Source organism: Canis lupus, chromosome 5, assembly GCF_011100685.1.
Source record: "Canis lupus familiaris isolate Mischka breed German Shepherd chromosome 5, alternate assembly UU_Cfam_GSD_1.0, whole genome shotgun sequence".
In the NCBI taxonomy this organism is placed as follows: Eukaryota; Metazoa; Chordata; class Mammalia; order Carnivora; family Canidae; genus Canis; species Canis lupus.
In genome coordinates, this window is record NC_049226.1 from 41,861,442 (window position 1) to 41,874,839 (window position 13,398).

General features: G+C 56.6%; 1 protein-coding gene across 7 annotated transcripts in view; it reads left to right on the top strand.

The window, feature by feature from the left end:
• Positions 1 to 6,059, top strand: part of TOM1L2 (target of myb1 like 2 membrane trafficking protein) — a 119,044-nt gene extending 112,985 nt beyond the window's left edge. For 5 of the 7 annotated variants that reach the window (XM_038537104.1, XM_038537105.1, XM_038537107.1 and 2 more), the window contains 2 exons: positions 1,195 to 1,231; positions 1,832 to 6,059. In XM_038537104.1, coding sequence (XP_038393032.1) covers positions 1,195 to 1,231; positions 1,832 to 1,980 — 186 coding nt within the window. In that variant the 3' untranslated portion in view covers positions 1,981 to 6,059. The remainder of the gene's footprint in view (positions 1 to 1,194; positions 1,232 to 1,831) is intronic. The other 2 variants (XM_038537106.1, XM_038537111.1) reach the window with 1 other exon arrangement.
• Positions 6,060 to 13,398: the final 7,339 nt, after the last annotated feature.

The window sequence follows — 13,398 nt, forward strand, 5'->3', positions numbered from 1 at the left end:
GGGGCTGATGACAAAATACACTCTGGGAGGGGAAGTAGCTCACCCAAGGTCATGGGCTAGGCAGATTCTCCCTTAGTCCTGGAGACACCTCATCTCTTGTTCCTAGCTGTCACCTCTTCAGGGGACCCTGTCCCCAGAACAGACCATCCTTAACCACAGGGTTGTCCTGGCTGCCAGAGGGCTGCTGACTTGGCCCCCTCCTACACTAAGATACAGCTCCACAAAGGGCCACCTCTCCACAAGGCCAAGCTTTCTGAAGACACTCACTGCCCAGCAAGGCAGACACCCAGGTGCCATGCCAGAGGAGGAGGAAAATGCCCCATTATGCGTTTCCCAAGGGAATGCCTGGAAAAGAAATAGCTTCTCTCACAGAAAGAAGCAAAGCAGGAAGGACCAAGGCTCTCACCTCACAAGGCGGGTGGGGGGAGCCCATCCAGGAAGGCTGAGCAGCAGCAGGTCACTGGCAGAGCCAGGAAGGAAACCAGGTCTCCTGGCCAAGCCCAAGGCCTGGTCTACTTCCCTGTCACTGTGCATTGGGTTCCCAGTGACCACTGCATTCTCCAAACAAATCAAGTCTTATCCACTGCGTTGGTAAGAGCTCTCAGAGCTTCCATGGCTTCTCAGAAACTGGCAGCAGGTGATGGAATCTGGGCTCCCCTGGCCTGCAGGACATGGCTCCTGGCGGGACAGACTCTACCGCCAAATACCACCTATATCAGCCCTGTGCCCTAGGCTTCATGGCTCTGTCCCTTCCAGGCCTCATGCAGTTCCCAACTGCTGGGATGGACTGTGGATTTGCAGATCTGAGTGGCTGCTGAGTGGAGGAACCCTTGAGAGGGCCCTGGGCATGCTTCGGGCTCCACCTCCTTGTGGCCCTTGTTCTGGGAGAATGTCAACAGCAGGGCCAAGGCCTGCTGTGGTTCTGCTGTAGCCCAACGCAGAGATCAAGCTGTGCCTTTTTTTGGATTTTTCTTTCTGGCCTTCCTGGAGAATCAAAGCCTAGAACTACTCAGTTTGGGGTTTTGGTTTTTTTTTTTTTTTTTTTTCTTTTTGAAAAACAAAGTTTTCTGTGTGTCTAACAAGACAAGCAGTATTTTACTATCACAGAACTTGGGGAATGGGGAATGGGAGGCTTTGCTCAGGCAGTGCCACCAGGGCAGGGCCCTAATGCTGCTCCCTCTGCTCCTCCCACAGAAGGGCGATGACCTGGAGGAGGGAGTCACAAGTGAAGGTATGACCTGGCCAGCACCTTTACAGCCCCCCCCCATTACTTCTGCCTGGCAGCCCCAACCTCCCACCCTCTGCTCCTGTCTGACCCCCATCCCCACCCCACTCTCCTCGGCATTGCCAGACCATCTGCTCAGACCCCCTCCACTGGCAGAACTGGGCTTGAGGGATGAGAGGCCGTGGGGGGATGTTTTCTGTCAAATTGAAGTAGGAACTTGCCCCTCCAGCTTTCCCAGCCCTGCCCCAGTGCTGATCTGGAGAACAGAAAAGTGCCAAGCTGGAGGTCGGCCAGGAATCCTAACTACCTCTTCCCCCTCCACCACCCACTGGCAGCCAGGCTTCCTGCTTGCCCCAGAGGCAGGCAGAGGAGGGAGTCAAGGCTGGGCCTTCAAGCAGTCCCGGCTCTGGCTGGCTGCCCCCCCTGCCTCCTTCCCTGGTAGACAGCCCAGGCTAGGGTGGTAAGGGTGGGAACTCACCCCAGGGGTCAATCCCTGTTGGCACGAGTGAAGGGGGCTCTAGGGGAACAGGTGGGATGTTGTTGGAGCCTCGGAGCCTCACTGTAGGCCTAACCAATCCTGGTCCTTGCCTGGGTTTTGTATTGCAGAATTCGATAAGTTCCTCGAAGAAAGAGCCAAAGCTGCTGAAATGGTCCCCAGCCTCCCCTCGCCCCCAGGGGAGGCCCCGGCCCCAGCCTCAAACCCCTCCAGCCGGAAGAAGCCAGAACGGTCAGAGGACGCCCTCTTTGCCCTGTGAGCTGGTCTGCGGTTCGGCTCCCCAGACGGCAGGTCATCTCCTGTTCCCCCCCAGTCCACGCGAGGCACTGGCCACCCCTCCCATCTCCAGTCCTGGAGTCCTCCCACTCGGTCCTGTGCTGCTGTGTCTCCATGGAAATGCCCCCCTGTTTGCTCCCAGGTGTCCCACTAGTCAGGACCAGCTTTAGCCACCTTCTCTCTGAGTGGTGGGTCAGCACCACCGCAGCCAGAGGCTCTCCTCCCTCCCCCGCCCCTCCTGCCCTCAGGCCCACTCTGCCTACATGTTCTCCCCAGAAGAGCAGGCCACAGGACCCAGCCTCAGGCAGGGCAGTCCCCAAGGGACCATTTCCTGAGAAGACACCTGGACTATCTTTTCTCCAGTCCCCCACCTGCAGAGAAGGGGGTCAAACCCCAGCCCTTCCCCCACATGCCCCACCCCTGCCTGGCTCTCCAGGTCTCCTTGGATGGGCCTGTCCCCCTGTTCCAGAAAGGGCTTGTCTGTACCTATGGGCTTGGTCTCCCTCCCTGGAATGCTGCTCCCTGACGCGTGTCACCTGGTGGCACTTGGCGTGCTCGGCACTTTAGAAGGCTCTGTGGGTGCCCATGTGTGAGGCTTCTCATCCTCTTGACCCTCTCCCCATTGCTTGGCTGCTAGCCCAGGCCCCCACCCAAGCTGGCTCACCGGTGGAGTCTGGGACCAAGGGGTCTCCAATGCACCTGTGGGCTCCTGGTGTGAGGACGGAGAGCCAAGGACGGTTGCAAGGACAGTGCACAACATGTGGATGGTGGTCCCAAGGCGCACGGGTTAGCTCATGCAGATACACTACCGTAAACCAAACTGCCGCGTGCCCACTGCACACTGCCCCCACATAGTTGTCCCTGTCTGTGGAGGGCCCTGCTTGGGGAAGAACTTCTCTGGCTTGCGTGGGGAGGCTTGGTGGGTGTGTGAGTGTGCTGTGCTCGGGGCTTGGCCTGGCCTGTGGTAGCCTCTGCACCTCTATCTCCAGGGCCCAGAAGCAGATGTCTCTGCACAGTCCTGGGACAGTCAATGACTCAGGGGCCAGAGTGACACCAAGGGCCCCGCATTGCCCCAGGGAGTGGGTCTCAACTTCTTCCACAGACCATCCCAAAAGCCTGCCCTCCTCCCCACTGCCCAAACCCTTCTTGGCCACCAATTTCTATCCTCTCTCCAAGCTGACCCGGAAAGCTAACAGAGCCTGGGGCTGAGCACACCTGCTCCTGTCACTGGTGTGTCTCCTGGCCGTGGGCAAGGTGCTCGAGGCTTGGCACCAGCCCGGGTCCAGCCTGACCCACCGCTGTTCTACGGTTGCCCCAAAGAAGGAAAACATTGTTGCAGCTGCTTCGAGCCAGCCCCTGAGTCCCCAGGGCCCGGGTCAGTGACCCAGTATGCACTGCCCAGGTGTCTGGGCCAGACATGTTCGTGAGCCATAGTGTGGTCAGCCCTTACAGCCTAGCAGCCAGAGCAGGGAGGAGAGGCGGGGCTTGACACTGGCTGACACCAGTGCCTCAGGCTCTGGGAGCAGCACTTGGGACCAGGCCTGGACACCCCTGATGGGGAGCGAAGTGCCACCTGGCCCAGAACCCCAGGCTCAGTCTCATGCAGTGGCTCCCCCGTGAGAGGAGCCTCGGGTCTGGCTGGGGGCCTGTCTGGCAGGACCAGCTGGGGATGTCACACTCCAGTTCAGAGGACATGCAGGAAGCTCCTCAGAGATCAGAGGTCAGCCAGCCTGACTCCAGCCCTGCCTGCCCCCTGCAGTGGGTGCCATGCCTCCACTCCCCCCCCACCGCCAACCCTGGCGCACAGCTGATGTGCACCTCTCTTCTCAACATTGCTCACAGGCAGGGCACCCTGAGGCCTGCTGGGATGTTCAAACATCTGAAGGCAGCTGGCTTAACATGAGCAGAGAAGGTGGCTGGGATGGGCCAGCTGTACCCAGCTGTATTCCAGCTCTTAGCCCTTTGGCACAGTCTGGAATATTTGTGAGGGCCAGGGGCCCACCTTTGTAGCTGGGTCTTGGGGCAGTCCTGTGGCAGCCATGGCACCAGAGCAGCCGAGCCCAGCATCCTCTGAGGGAAGAGTCAGCCTCCCTGCCTTGTGGAAGGGCAAGTTCCCATGAGAGCAGAGATGTGAGGGGAGAGGAGGCTCCTGGCAGTGAGTGAAACTGAAGCCTGTGTCTGCCTGGGGAGACCTCAGCATGGCTGTTCTTACTACCCATGGGCAAGAGCTGCCCCCCAACTCCAGGCAGGGCTTGGAGAGGCCCGGCCATCCCTGGGTGGCGGGTGGTGTTGGACGCTGTGGGCTGGCAGGAAGGCACTGGCCCATGGAGGGAAGTGTCACCTGCCTTCCCGACCTGGAGCTGCCCCTCCCACTTACCCACACATTAGGTCCAGAGGCCATCTGCCCCTACCTGGAAGCTGAGATGAGGCTTGCTTCAGGCCGGCACAGAAAGCCAAGTGGGGGTCCAGGTGGGCGTAAGGGGGTGCTGCCCAGCCCTTCCTGTCCTGAGGCCACAGGCACCCTGGGCCCCAGGACTGCTGGCTCCCTTCCATGTGGAGAGCACAGCCCCCAGGCTCCTGCTCTGTGATGAGAGTGGAGCTCTGGCAGGAAAGCTGGCCAGTGCCTGTGCCCCCGGAGAATGAGCCCCTCACAAGCCACCAGCCTTTCCGCAAGTGTTAGAAATCACAGATACAGTATGTACTTAATTACACTAAATTATTGCTGGGATTCCTTATAAGCACTAATTATACCTGATTATAGGTTAAAATATTTATTTTGTCAAAATATTTTCTTGGGGACGTGTTGAACCTTTTCTGTGTTCATTGTGTGCAAAGATGAGAAAACTATCCATTGCTTCCAGCCTGCCTCTGTGGCCAGTGGGCAGCAGTGACCCAGGGCACTGGTGGGCTGGTGGGCAGCCTGCGCTGGAGCAGTCCCTGTCCAGGACCACCCCCCCTGCCCAGGCCCGAGCAGGCCAAGGGCCAGGCCGAGGGGTGACTCCCCCCCTGCTCATCAGCATGCACAGAATGAGGGCTTCTTGAGCAGACATGGCTTGTTGCTGGCCTGGGCCAGAGGGAAGGTGCCTGTTCGTCTGTTGTCGTCCTGTCTTTCTGTTCGTCAGCCCCATCGGGGTGGGTGACCATGCTGCCTGCCTTGGCTCACTGCCCTTCCCCTGCGCACCCAGGGGCTGGAGCCAGGGGGCCTGGGGAGCCGTGGGCCTGTACCGTCACTCAAGCCCCCAGCCGCAAGAGGGGCGGCCCGGGCTCCCGATGGCCCAGTGGCAACAGGCACTCCTCCAGTGTCATGGGGCGGACAGCTGCGGCCTCCTACACTCCTGCTCCTCCTCTTCCTTCCTGCCACCCACCCCACTTTGCCTCCACATAGATGTGTTTCTAACTCGGTCAGGCCTTGCCTTCTGGATGGTTGGAGGGGGGCCGTGGGCTAGCTGGGGAAGAGCACTGTGCCGGGTCCTGTGTTCTCAGCCGGCCCACTGTGAGCCTGTCCTCCTCCTCCCCGGGCTGTTCGGACTCTCTCCATCCCCCTGGGGAACAGCCAGCTTCCCCACCATTGGCTCAGGGTGTGTACGCACCCAGAAGACTCCTGATGTGGTACCTGCCTCTCCCAGTGCCCACCTCCCACCCTTCCTGTCCGTGGGGGTCCAAGCCTGGCTTTCCCTGCAGCCACCAGCCCCTGGGGAAGCTGTCAACCCCAGAGTTAACACTCCTTCTGTGTGTAAAATCTCCAGGCTCTCCTGGAGGACGGGGCGGGGGGGGGGGATATTTATTTCCTAAAGTTTGCACTTAATTTGTGAGGGTCTCAGGATCGTTGGGGGCTATCGCAAAGAGAAATGTGTTGTGTCTGTCGTCCTGCTGTCCCAGGAGTCTGGTGTTCGTCACTGTTGTGCGTTTCTGCGGGCAGAGCCTGTTCTGGAGGGTGGGTCAGTGAACTCGAGGTTGAGTACATCCATCCACCCACTGGCTCTCCTTCCGGATATTGTCTCTCTAGTTTGGGTTCTTGCATGTAAAATACTCCACAATAAATAAACCAACAAGCAAACTGTTGCTCTGTGATCTCTGTGGAAGGGGCTGTGACTGTCCAAAGGGCCTGCCAGGTCTGGCCACCTGCTCGCTCTAAGCAGGGGCTGCCTCGGGGCAGCTTGGGAAGCTTGCTCCCCCTGTCCCCCCCACCCTCCCCGCCCCACCAGGCAGCCTGAGCAGCCCCTTGGCTGGCCACAGGAGTCTGGGCTAGAGAGAAATCCCCATGCCTATCCCGGGTTGGCCATCCTGTTTTTGGGGTGTTGGTTGTAGCCACTGGAAGCCTGCCATGGCCTGCCTGAGAGCTCTCCCAGGGCCTGTGGTTCTTCTGTCTCATCCAGGCTCCCAGGCACTCAGCCCCACCCAAAGCATCCCAGGCCTCAAGCAAGCAGGCCTGCGCCACTGCCTCAGCCCCCCTCATCTGGGCTCCCCAAACATGGCTGAGCATCCTCCAAATCATCTGTACAGCTTGTGCTGGGCACTGAATTTGAGAGCTGCTGCTCTAAGAACCACCTTGCCACCTCGCACTTTTAGGAATGGCTTTATCGAGCTATGAGTCACATAAGCATACAATGCACCCATTGAAAGTATATCCTTAAGTAGCTTTTATTTTTATTTTTTGTCTCTTTAAGTAGGCTCCACACCCAGCACGGAGCACAGTGTGGGGCTTGAACTTACAACCCTGAGAGGCCTGACCGGAGATGAAGAGTCAGATGCTTAGCAGACTGAGGCCCCCAGATGCCCCAAGGTAGTTTGTAGTTATTCACAGAGTTGTATGACCATCACCACAATTTTAGAGCATTTCCATCATCCTAAAAAAGCAGTGACCCCCACACTCATCCCCACACCTGTGTCCCCACACCCTCCAAACTTCTCTGCCTTTTATTTTTCATTTATTTTTATTTATTTTTTTTTTAAGATTTTATTCATTTGTTCATGAGAGACACGGGCAGAGGGAGAAGCAGGCTCCATGCAGGGAGCCCAACGTGGGACTCGATCCCAGGACTCCAGGATGAGGCCCTAGGCCGAAGGCAGGTGCCAAACTGCTGAGCCACCCAAGGATCCCTTTCATTTTTTTAAAATTTAATTTAATTTTTTTTCTTTTTTTTTTAAAGATTGTATTTATTTATTCATGAGAGACACAGAGGCAGAGACAAGCAGAGGGAGAAGCAAGCTCCATGCGGGGGAGCCTGATGTGGGACTCGATCCCAGGACCCCGGGATCACGACCTGAGCCCAAGGCAGACACTCAACCACTGAACCACCCAGGTGCCCCCCTCTGCCTCTTTTTTTTATTATTATTATTTTTTAAAGATTTTATTTATTGGGATCCCTGGGTGCATGGAGCCTGCTTCTCCCTCTGCCTATGTCTCTGCCTCCCTCTCTCTCTCTCTCTCTCTGTGACTATCATAAATAAAAAAAATTTTAAAAAAAGATTTTATTTATTCATGAGAAACAGAGAGACAGAGAGGTGTAGAGATACAGGCAGAGGGAGAAGCAGGCTCCATTCAGGGAGCCCAACGTGGGACTCCATCCTAGGACTCCAGGATTATGCCCTGGGCTGAAGGCGGCTCTAAACCGCTGAGCCACCCAGGCTGCCCATCCCCCTCTGCCTTTTAAAAAGTTTTCTGGGGGTGCCTGGCTCGCTCAGTCTGTGTAACATGCGACTCAATCTTGGGGTCATGAGTTTGAGCCCCATATTGGGTGTGGAGATAAACTTTAAAAAAATGAAAAGGTTTATAGGGTGCCTGGGTGGCTCAGTTGCTGAAATGTCTCCCTTTGGCTCAGGTCATGATCTCAGGGGCCTGGGATTGAACCCCATGTGGGGCTCCCTGCTTAGTGAAGAGTCTGCTTCTCCTCTGCCCCTCCACTTGTGTGTTCTCTCAAATAAAATATTTTTAAAATAAATAATAGAAAGGTTTCTGTCCTCTTCTCCTGTCCTGGGAGCTGCCCACCCTGAGTTTGCTGGAGGTCTCAGGCGGCCAGAAGGCATAGGCGTCCTTGAGGGGTGCATTGTGGGGGTCACATGGCCCCTGCATCTTCTCTGAGTGGCTTAGTGGAGACCGGGAGCCCTTTATCCCGACACGTACTGGAGTTTGAGGATGGACCTGAGGTGTAGTGGGCTCATCAAGCTCCCAGGTGAACCTGGAAACATTGCAGAGACATCTACCTAGCCTGTCGTGTGTAGGTGTCTCTTGACAGAGCTGGGAAGACCCACTTTCCCTAAGTTTGCCCAGGGGCCAGCTCTCCAACTCAGACTTTGGGCCTCCTAGGCCAGCAAGGGGGCCGTCCCATCCATTGGGAACACAGCCCTGTGGGAAGGTAGCCCAGGAGGGGGGTGACCGGCCTACAGACAGGAGGCAGGTGGGATCATGATTGGGAGCCACACTGGGACCATCACCACCCCAGGTCAGAAGCAGCAGCACCTAGCTCCCTTGAGTCAGTTACCTCAATGGGCTCTAGGGACTTCTGTGAAGGCTCTGCCTGTTTCTGGCCAATCAGAATGAAATGGAGGCTCCCACACCAGGGGGAGTGTGGGGGTGGGCCTCTGAGTGTGGGAGACCCCCAGGGTCTCAGTGTGGGTGGATAGAAGCCATGGATCCTTGAGCCCATTCTCTGCCCCTGGCCCTGTGCAAGGCACTGTGGGTGTCCAAAGAGCCCTGAACTCTGTTCCTGCCCAGAGAGTGGCTTGGCCCTCAGATAACCACCATGGACTTGCCAGGACAGTGTGTCCACGTTCAGCACATGTTCCTGAGAGCCTCCTGCGTGCCAGGTTGTTGCTGGGGGGGAGGGGCTGCTTAAGTCCTACCCTCAGAGAGCTCATAGCCTGGTGCAGTTCCCAGAATCAAGGACACGCTACAGCCAGGAAGCACTGGAGCCCTCATCCAGAGCTTGCAGGGCAGAGAGGCTCTGGGGGAAGCAGCCAAGGCCCAGAGAAACTGAGCTGCATGGAGTTGCAGTGGGCAGGCCAGCGCAAGGAGGGGGAGGGTGGTGAGGCAATCTGACCTGACAAGCCTCCTGGGAGGGACCTCAAGATCCCTGGCAGGCACTTGCCAAGGTGCGTTTCCCTAGTACATTAACAGCTGTTCCTAAAAAGGAAGGGTTCTGTGGAGAAAGAAGTTTGATAAATGCTGAAGTAAAGTTACATAGTGTTAAGAACTCTTTGTCCAGGGATCCCTGGGTGGCGCAGCAGTTTAGTGCCTGCCTTTGGCCCAGGGTGCGATCCTGGAGACCCGGATCGAATCCCACGTCAGGCTCCCGGTGCATGGAGCCTGCTTCTCCCTCTGCCTGTGTCTCTGCCTCTCTCTCTCTCTCTGTGTGTGACTATCATAAATAAATAAAAATTAAAAAAAAAAAAAAAAACTCTTTGTCCAAGATAAAGATAGTGTGTGGCCCAAGCTCCTTCTTTAGAGATGCCATGTTGGAACTTTTTTAGTTGTTGTAGAAAGACATTTGATTTTTTTTAAAGATTTTGTTTTATTTATTCATAGAGACACACACACACAGAGAGAGGCAGAGACACAGGCAGAGGGAGAAAGGGGCCCCATACAGGAAGCCGGATGTGGGAGTCCATCCTGGTCTCCAAGATCACACCCCAGGCTGCAGGTGGCGCTAAACCGCTGCGCCACTGGGGCTGCCCCAAGACATTTGATTTAATTAAAAAACAAAAAGAGGAGTTTCTTGGCTCCTGTAACTGAAAAGTTCTGATAGTCAGCTTCAGGCATAGCTGGATCCAGGTGCTTAGGGATTTGGTTAGGAATCTGCCTCTTCCTAGGTCTTGACTCTTTTTTCTCTGGGTTGGGTCTTCTGTAAGGTTGACTGAAGGCTTCCTGCAGCTCCAGGCTGACTTTCCACTAGCAGAGAGAGGGTACTGCTTTCTCAGTAATTCTAGCAAAGTTCCAGAATCCACTCTGGAAAATCAGAATGTTAGCAGAGGGAGGATGAAAGCTGAGGAGGTGGGGCACCTGGCTGGCTCAGTCCGTGGAGTTTGTAACTCTTAAAAGTAAAACTAAAAAAAAAAAAAAAATCTGAGGAGGCATTAGATGGTCACTGGGGTGTGGTTGGAGAGGGCCAGAGACCAGAGTGCACACTAAGGGGCGGACACTTGGACAGAGACAAGCTTCTGGATTCCTCTTTCAGTGCCCCCTCATCAACCTTTGTTTGCTTGCCTCCTTTCACCGGAGCCTGAGCTGCCTCCCGGCCATAGCTGCCTTCCGCAGAGATCTGGAGGGGGCAATGTGGGAACAGCACACTCTTCTCGCGGCTCACCATCCCCCTGCTCGCTGGTCCCACACTGAAGCACCTTGAAGAGGAGACTTCTTCGAACCCACCTTTTTTTTTCCCCCAAGAAAAGGGTCTCTTTAGGGTCCCCAGGGACCAGAGGTGGGCAGAACAGGAGGACCTGAATAGGCAGGAGTTACCCAGAAATTCCAGTTTATATCAGAGGCGCCCCTGCCAGTTCCTGTCGTCAGAGGAATCTGGCCAGGGCTTCTAAGCCCAGGCCGTCCGTGTCTGGAGGAAGCAATATCTCTGCTCTCAGCACTCGGGGGTCAGTGGGATGTTTCTGGAAACTGAGTGGACTCCTCTGCTAGGTGCCACCTCCTCCCCACCTCCACGTCCACCCTGAGAGCACCCTACCAGGGATGGCAGGCTTCCCTGCAGGTCCCTGAAGAAGCCACTGCACCTCTCTGGTGTATACTTTCCCATCCATAGAGTGGTATCAGGGTGGTAAACCTGCCTCCACGGGCCTTTTTATTAGACTCATTAGGAGTGAAGTGGTTGAGGTGTAGTCCCCAGGGACTGGTGGGGACACGTGGGGATGCTCACGGCCCCAATTAAAGGGGCACCCAATTGTTGAGATCAGTTGCTCAATACTCCCATTTTTCAGGAAAAGCCAGAAATCTAGCCTTCAGGTATAATCTTCTACATTTGACAATTCAAAATCAGAGCCCGCGTAGACTTGGATTTGGCCCCTGGAGGTCAGGTGATGTCTGGGGGCCTTATTCTCCCTGCCACTAATTCAACCCACCCCATTCTGTGACTCTTCCTCCTCAGTCTACACCTGGCCTCACCCCAGTAAGCACCCAGGGGACAGACGTCCCCTCTCATTCTTCATTTCTGTCAGCTTCTCCCCTCACAGCGCTGAACTGGTGGTCCTACCAGATATTTGGTGGAGGGTCTATTGAACCGACTCTTTGATGAACCTGGAGGTGACCACCATGAGTGAGGCTCTTTGGGCAGAGCTGATCCAAAGAAGCTTCAGAGAGGGCTAGAAATATTTGCCTAGCACACAGCAGAGGCCAACCTGGAATGAGAATACAGGGTCATCTAGGACCAGAATCATCCATGTCAACAGCGATCTGGTTCCATTATGCCTAGAGAGGTTGGAAGTGAGGCTCCAGCCTGGCCCCATGCCATGTGGCCTCCTGGGCCATAGCCTGGGCAGGTCCTCGCTTACCTACTGCAAGAATGAAGGATAAATGGGGGCGGGCAGGGTTGAGGGGGACTCCTGGAATGAGGAGGGGTCTCAGTATTCTCCTAGGCAATGCCCAGGCTGGCTATGCCCAGTCTCCTTGCCTCGTGCCAACAGCCCTGGCAACCCCTATGCCTTTCCCTCTACCCACCCCTGAGCAACGCCAAGATGAGAAGCCTCCGCAGAGGCCCAGCCCGCCTGTGGGCTGGACACCTGCCCAAAATGTCTCGGAGCCCACAGATGCCTGACGTCTGGGGAAACAAGGGGGGAGACGTGTACGCCTATGTCCCAGTCCGGTGACCTGGGTCGAATCCCGCCTCTGGGAAGTGGGCGTGCCTCACAGTCGCAGGAGCAGAGGGCTCGGGGGTCCGCGGGCAGGGGGCGGGGCCGTCCCAGGTCAGCCCCGCCCCCGTGCCTGGACGCCCACCTGGCGGCGCTCCCAGCCAGGTGTCTGTCCCGGAGGCCCGGCCGAAAAGAGCATGCCCGACTGGTCCCGGGGGCCGAGACCCTGCCAGCCCGCAGGCGGGCCCGCCCCCACCCCGCCCCCCGGGGCGAACCGGCGCGGCGCATGTGACCCAGGGCCCGGCTCCCGGGAGTTTCGCGCTGACGCCGCGTCACCCCACTCGGGGCCGGGCGCCCATTGGCTGCGCCGCGGTCCGCGGGGGCGGGACTTGTCTGGCTCCTCGCCCCAACTCCCCTGGGTCTCGGCCGCTGCCCGGCCCGGGTGAGGAGCCAGCGCCTCTCCTCCGGCAGCCCAGACCCTGGCGAAATCAGGGGCAACAGCGCCGTGAGGTCGTGGGCAAGTCGCCTTGCCTCCCCGTGCCTCGGTATTCTCATCTGTAAAATGGGAATAGCAGCCCGGTCCTCCTGGGACTGTTGGGAGGAATACTTGGGTTAATTCTGGTAAGCGCTCAAAGATGGTTGCCAGGGCAGGCACAGCATGCCAGCATCACTGTTGGCCGGGCCGGGGCCCCTGCCCCCCTCCTGGGCACTCCAGGGCAGAGGGGCCCACCACCGGGCCCTGGCACTCCTGTGGGTTCGGATCATCCCAGCCAAGAGGGGTCTGGGGGGCTTGTTTGGGGGTCTCAGGCTCTTTAGGGGGAGGAGCCACCAAGAGGTTTCCCTGAAGAACTGTCGCCTCCATCCCGTCCTTCCCCACTCTGATGTTGAGAATTGCCCTGGTTAAAAAAAAAAAAGAGAGAGAGAATTGCCCTGATAATCTGCGGCTGTGAAAGAAACAAAGTTGTGTCTCTTTGATTGCAAAGATTTAAAACACACCTCACCTCACCCCAACTATGCCCCACCGAGGGGCTTCCGCCAGGCTTCAGGTTTCTTTGTTTTTTAAGATTGTATTTATTCATGAGAGACACAGAGAGGCAGAGACACAGGCAAAGGGAGAAGCCGGCCCCATGCAGGGAGCCAGACGTGGGACTCGATCCCAGATCCCGGGTCTCCAGGATCACACCCTGGGCTAAAGCCGGCGCTAAACCTCTGAGCCACCTGGGCTGCCCAGGCTTCAGTTTCAATTGGCATTTCTAGTGTGGGCTGCAAGTCTGTTGACCTTGCCTTACTCTCTTTCCCCTCACTCCTGCAGTTTATGGCATGCATATTTGTTGAATCATGCTCTTTACATATATGGTGAACTCACTGAAAGAATAGTGAGGCAGGTCTGTTGTGATGATGACTCCAACACACCTTACCTGCCTCTGCAGAGTGACTGCAGGAAGGTTTATTCTCCTTTTACAATCCGGTAGCTGAGACTCAGAAAAGTGAAGTGAATGGGTTCCAGGTCACAAAGCAAGCAGGTGAAAAACCAGACCAACTTTCTGACTTTGGAAAAAGTGATCTTTAGAGGCTTTCCTCAGCACCCGCTCCTCTCCCCAATCCTCTCTCT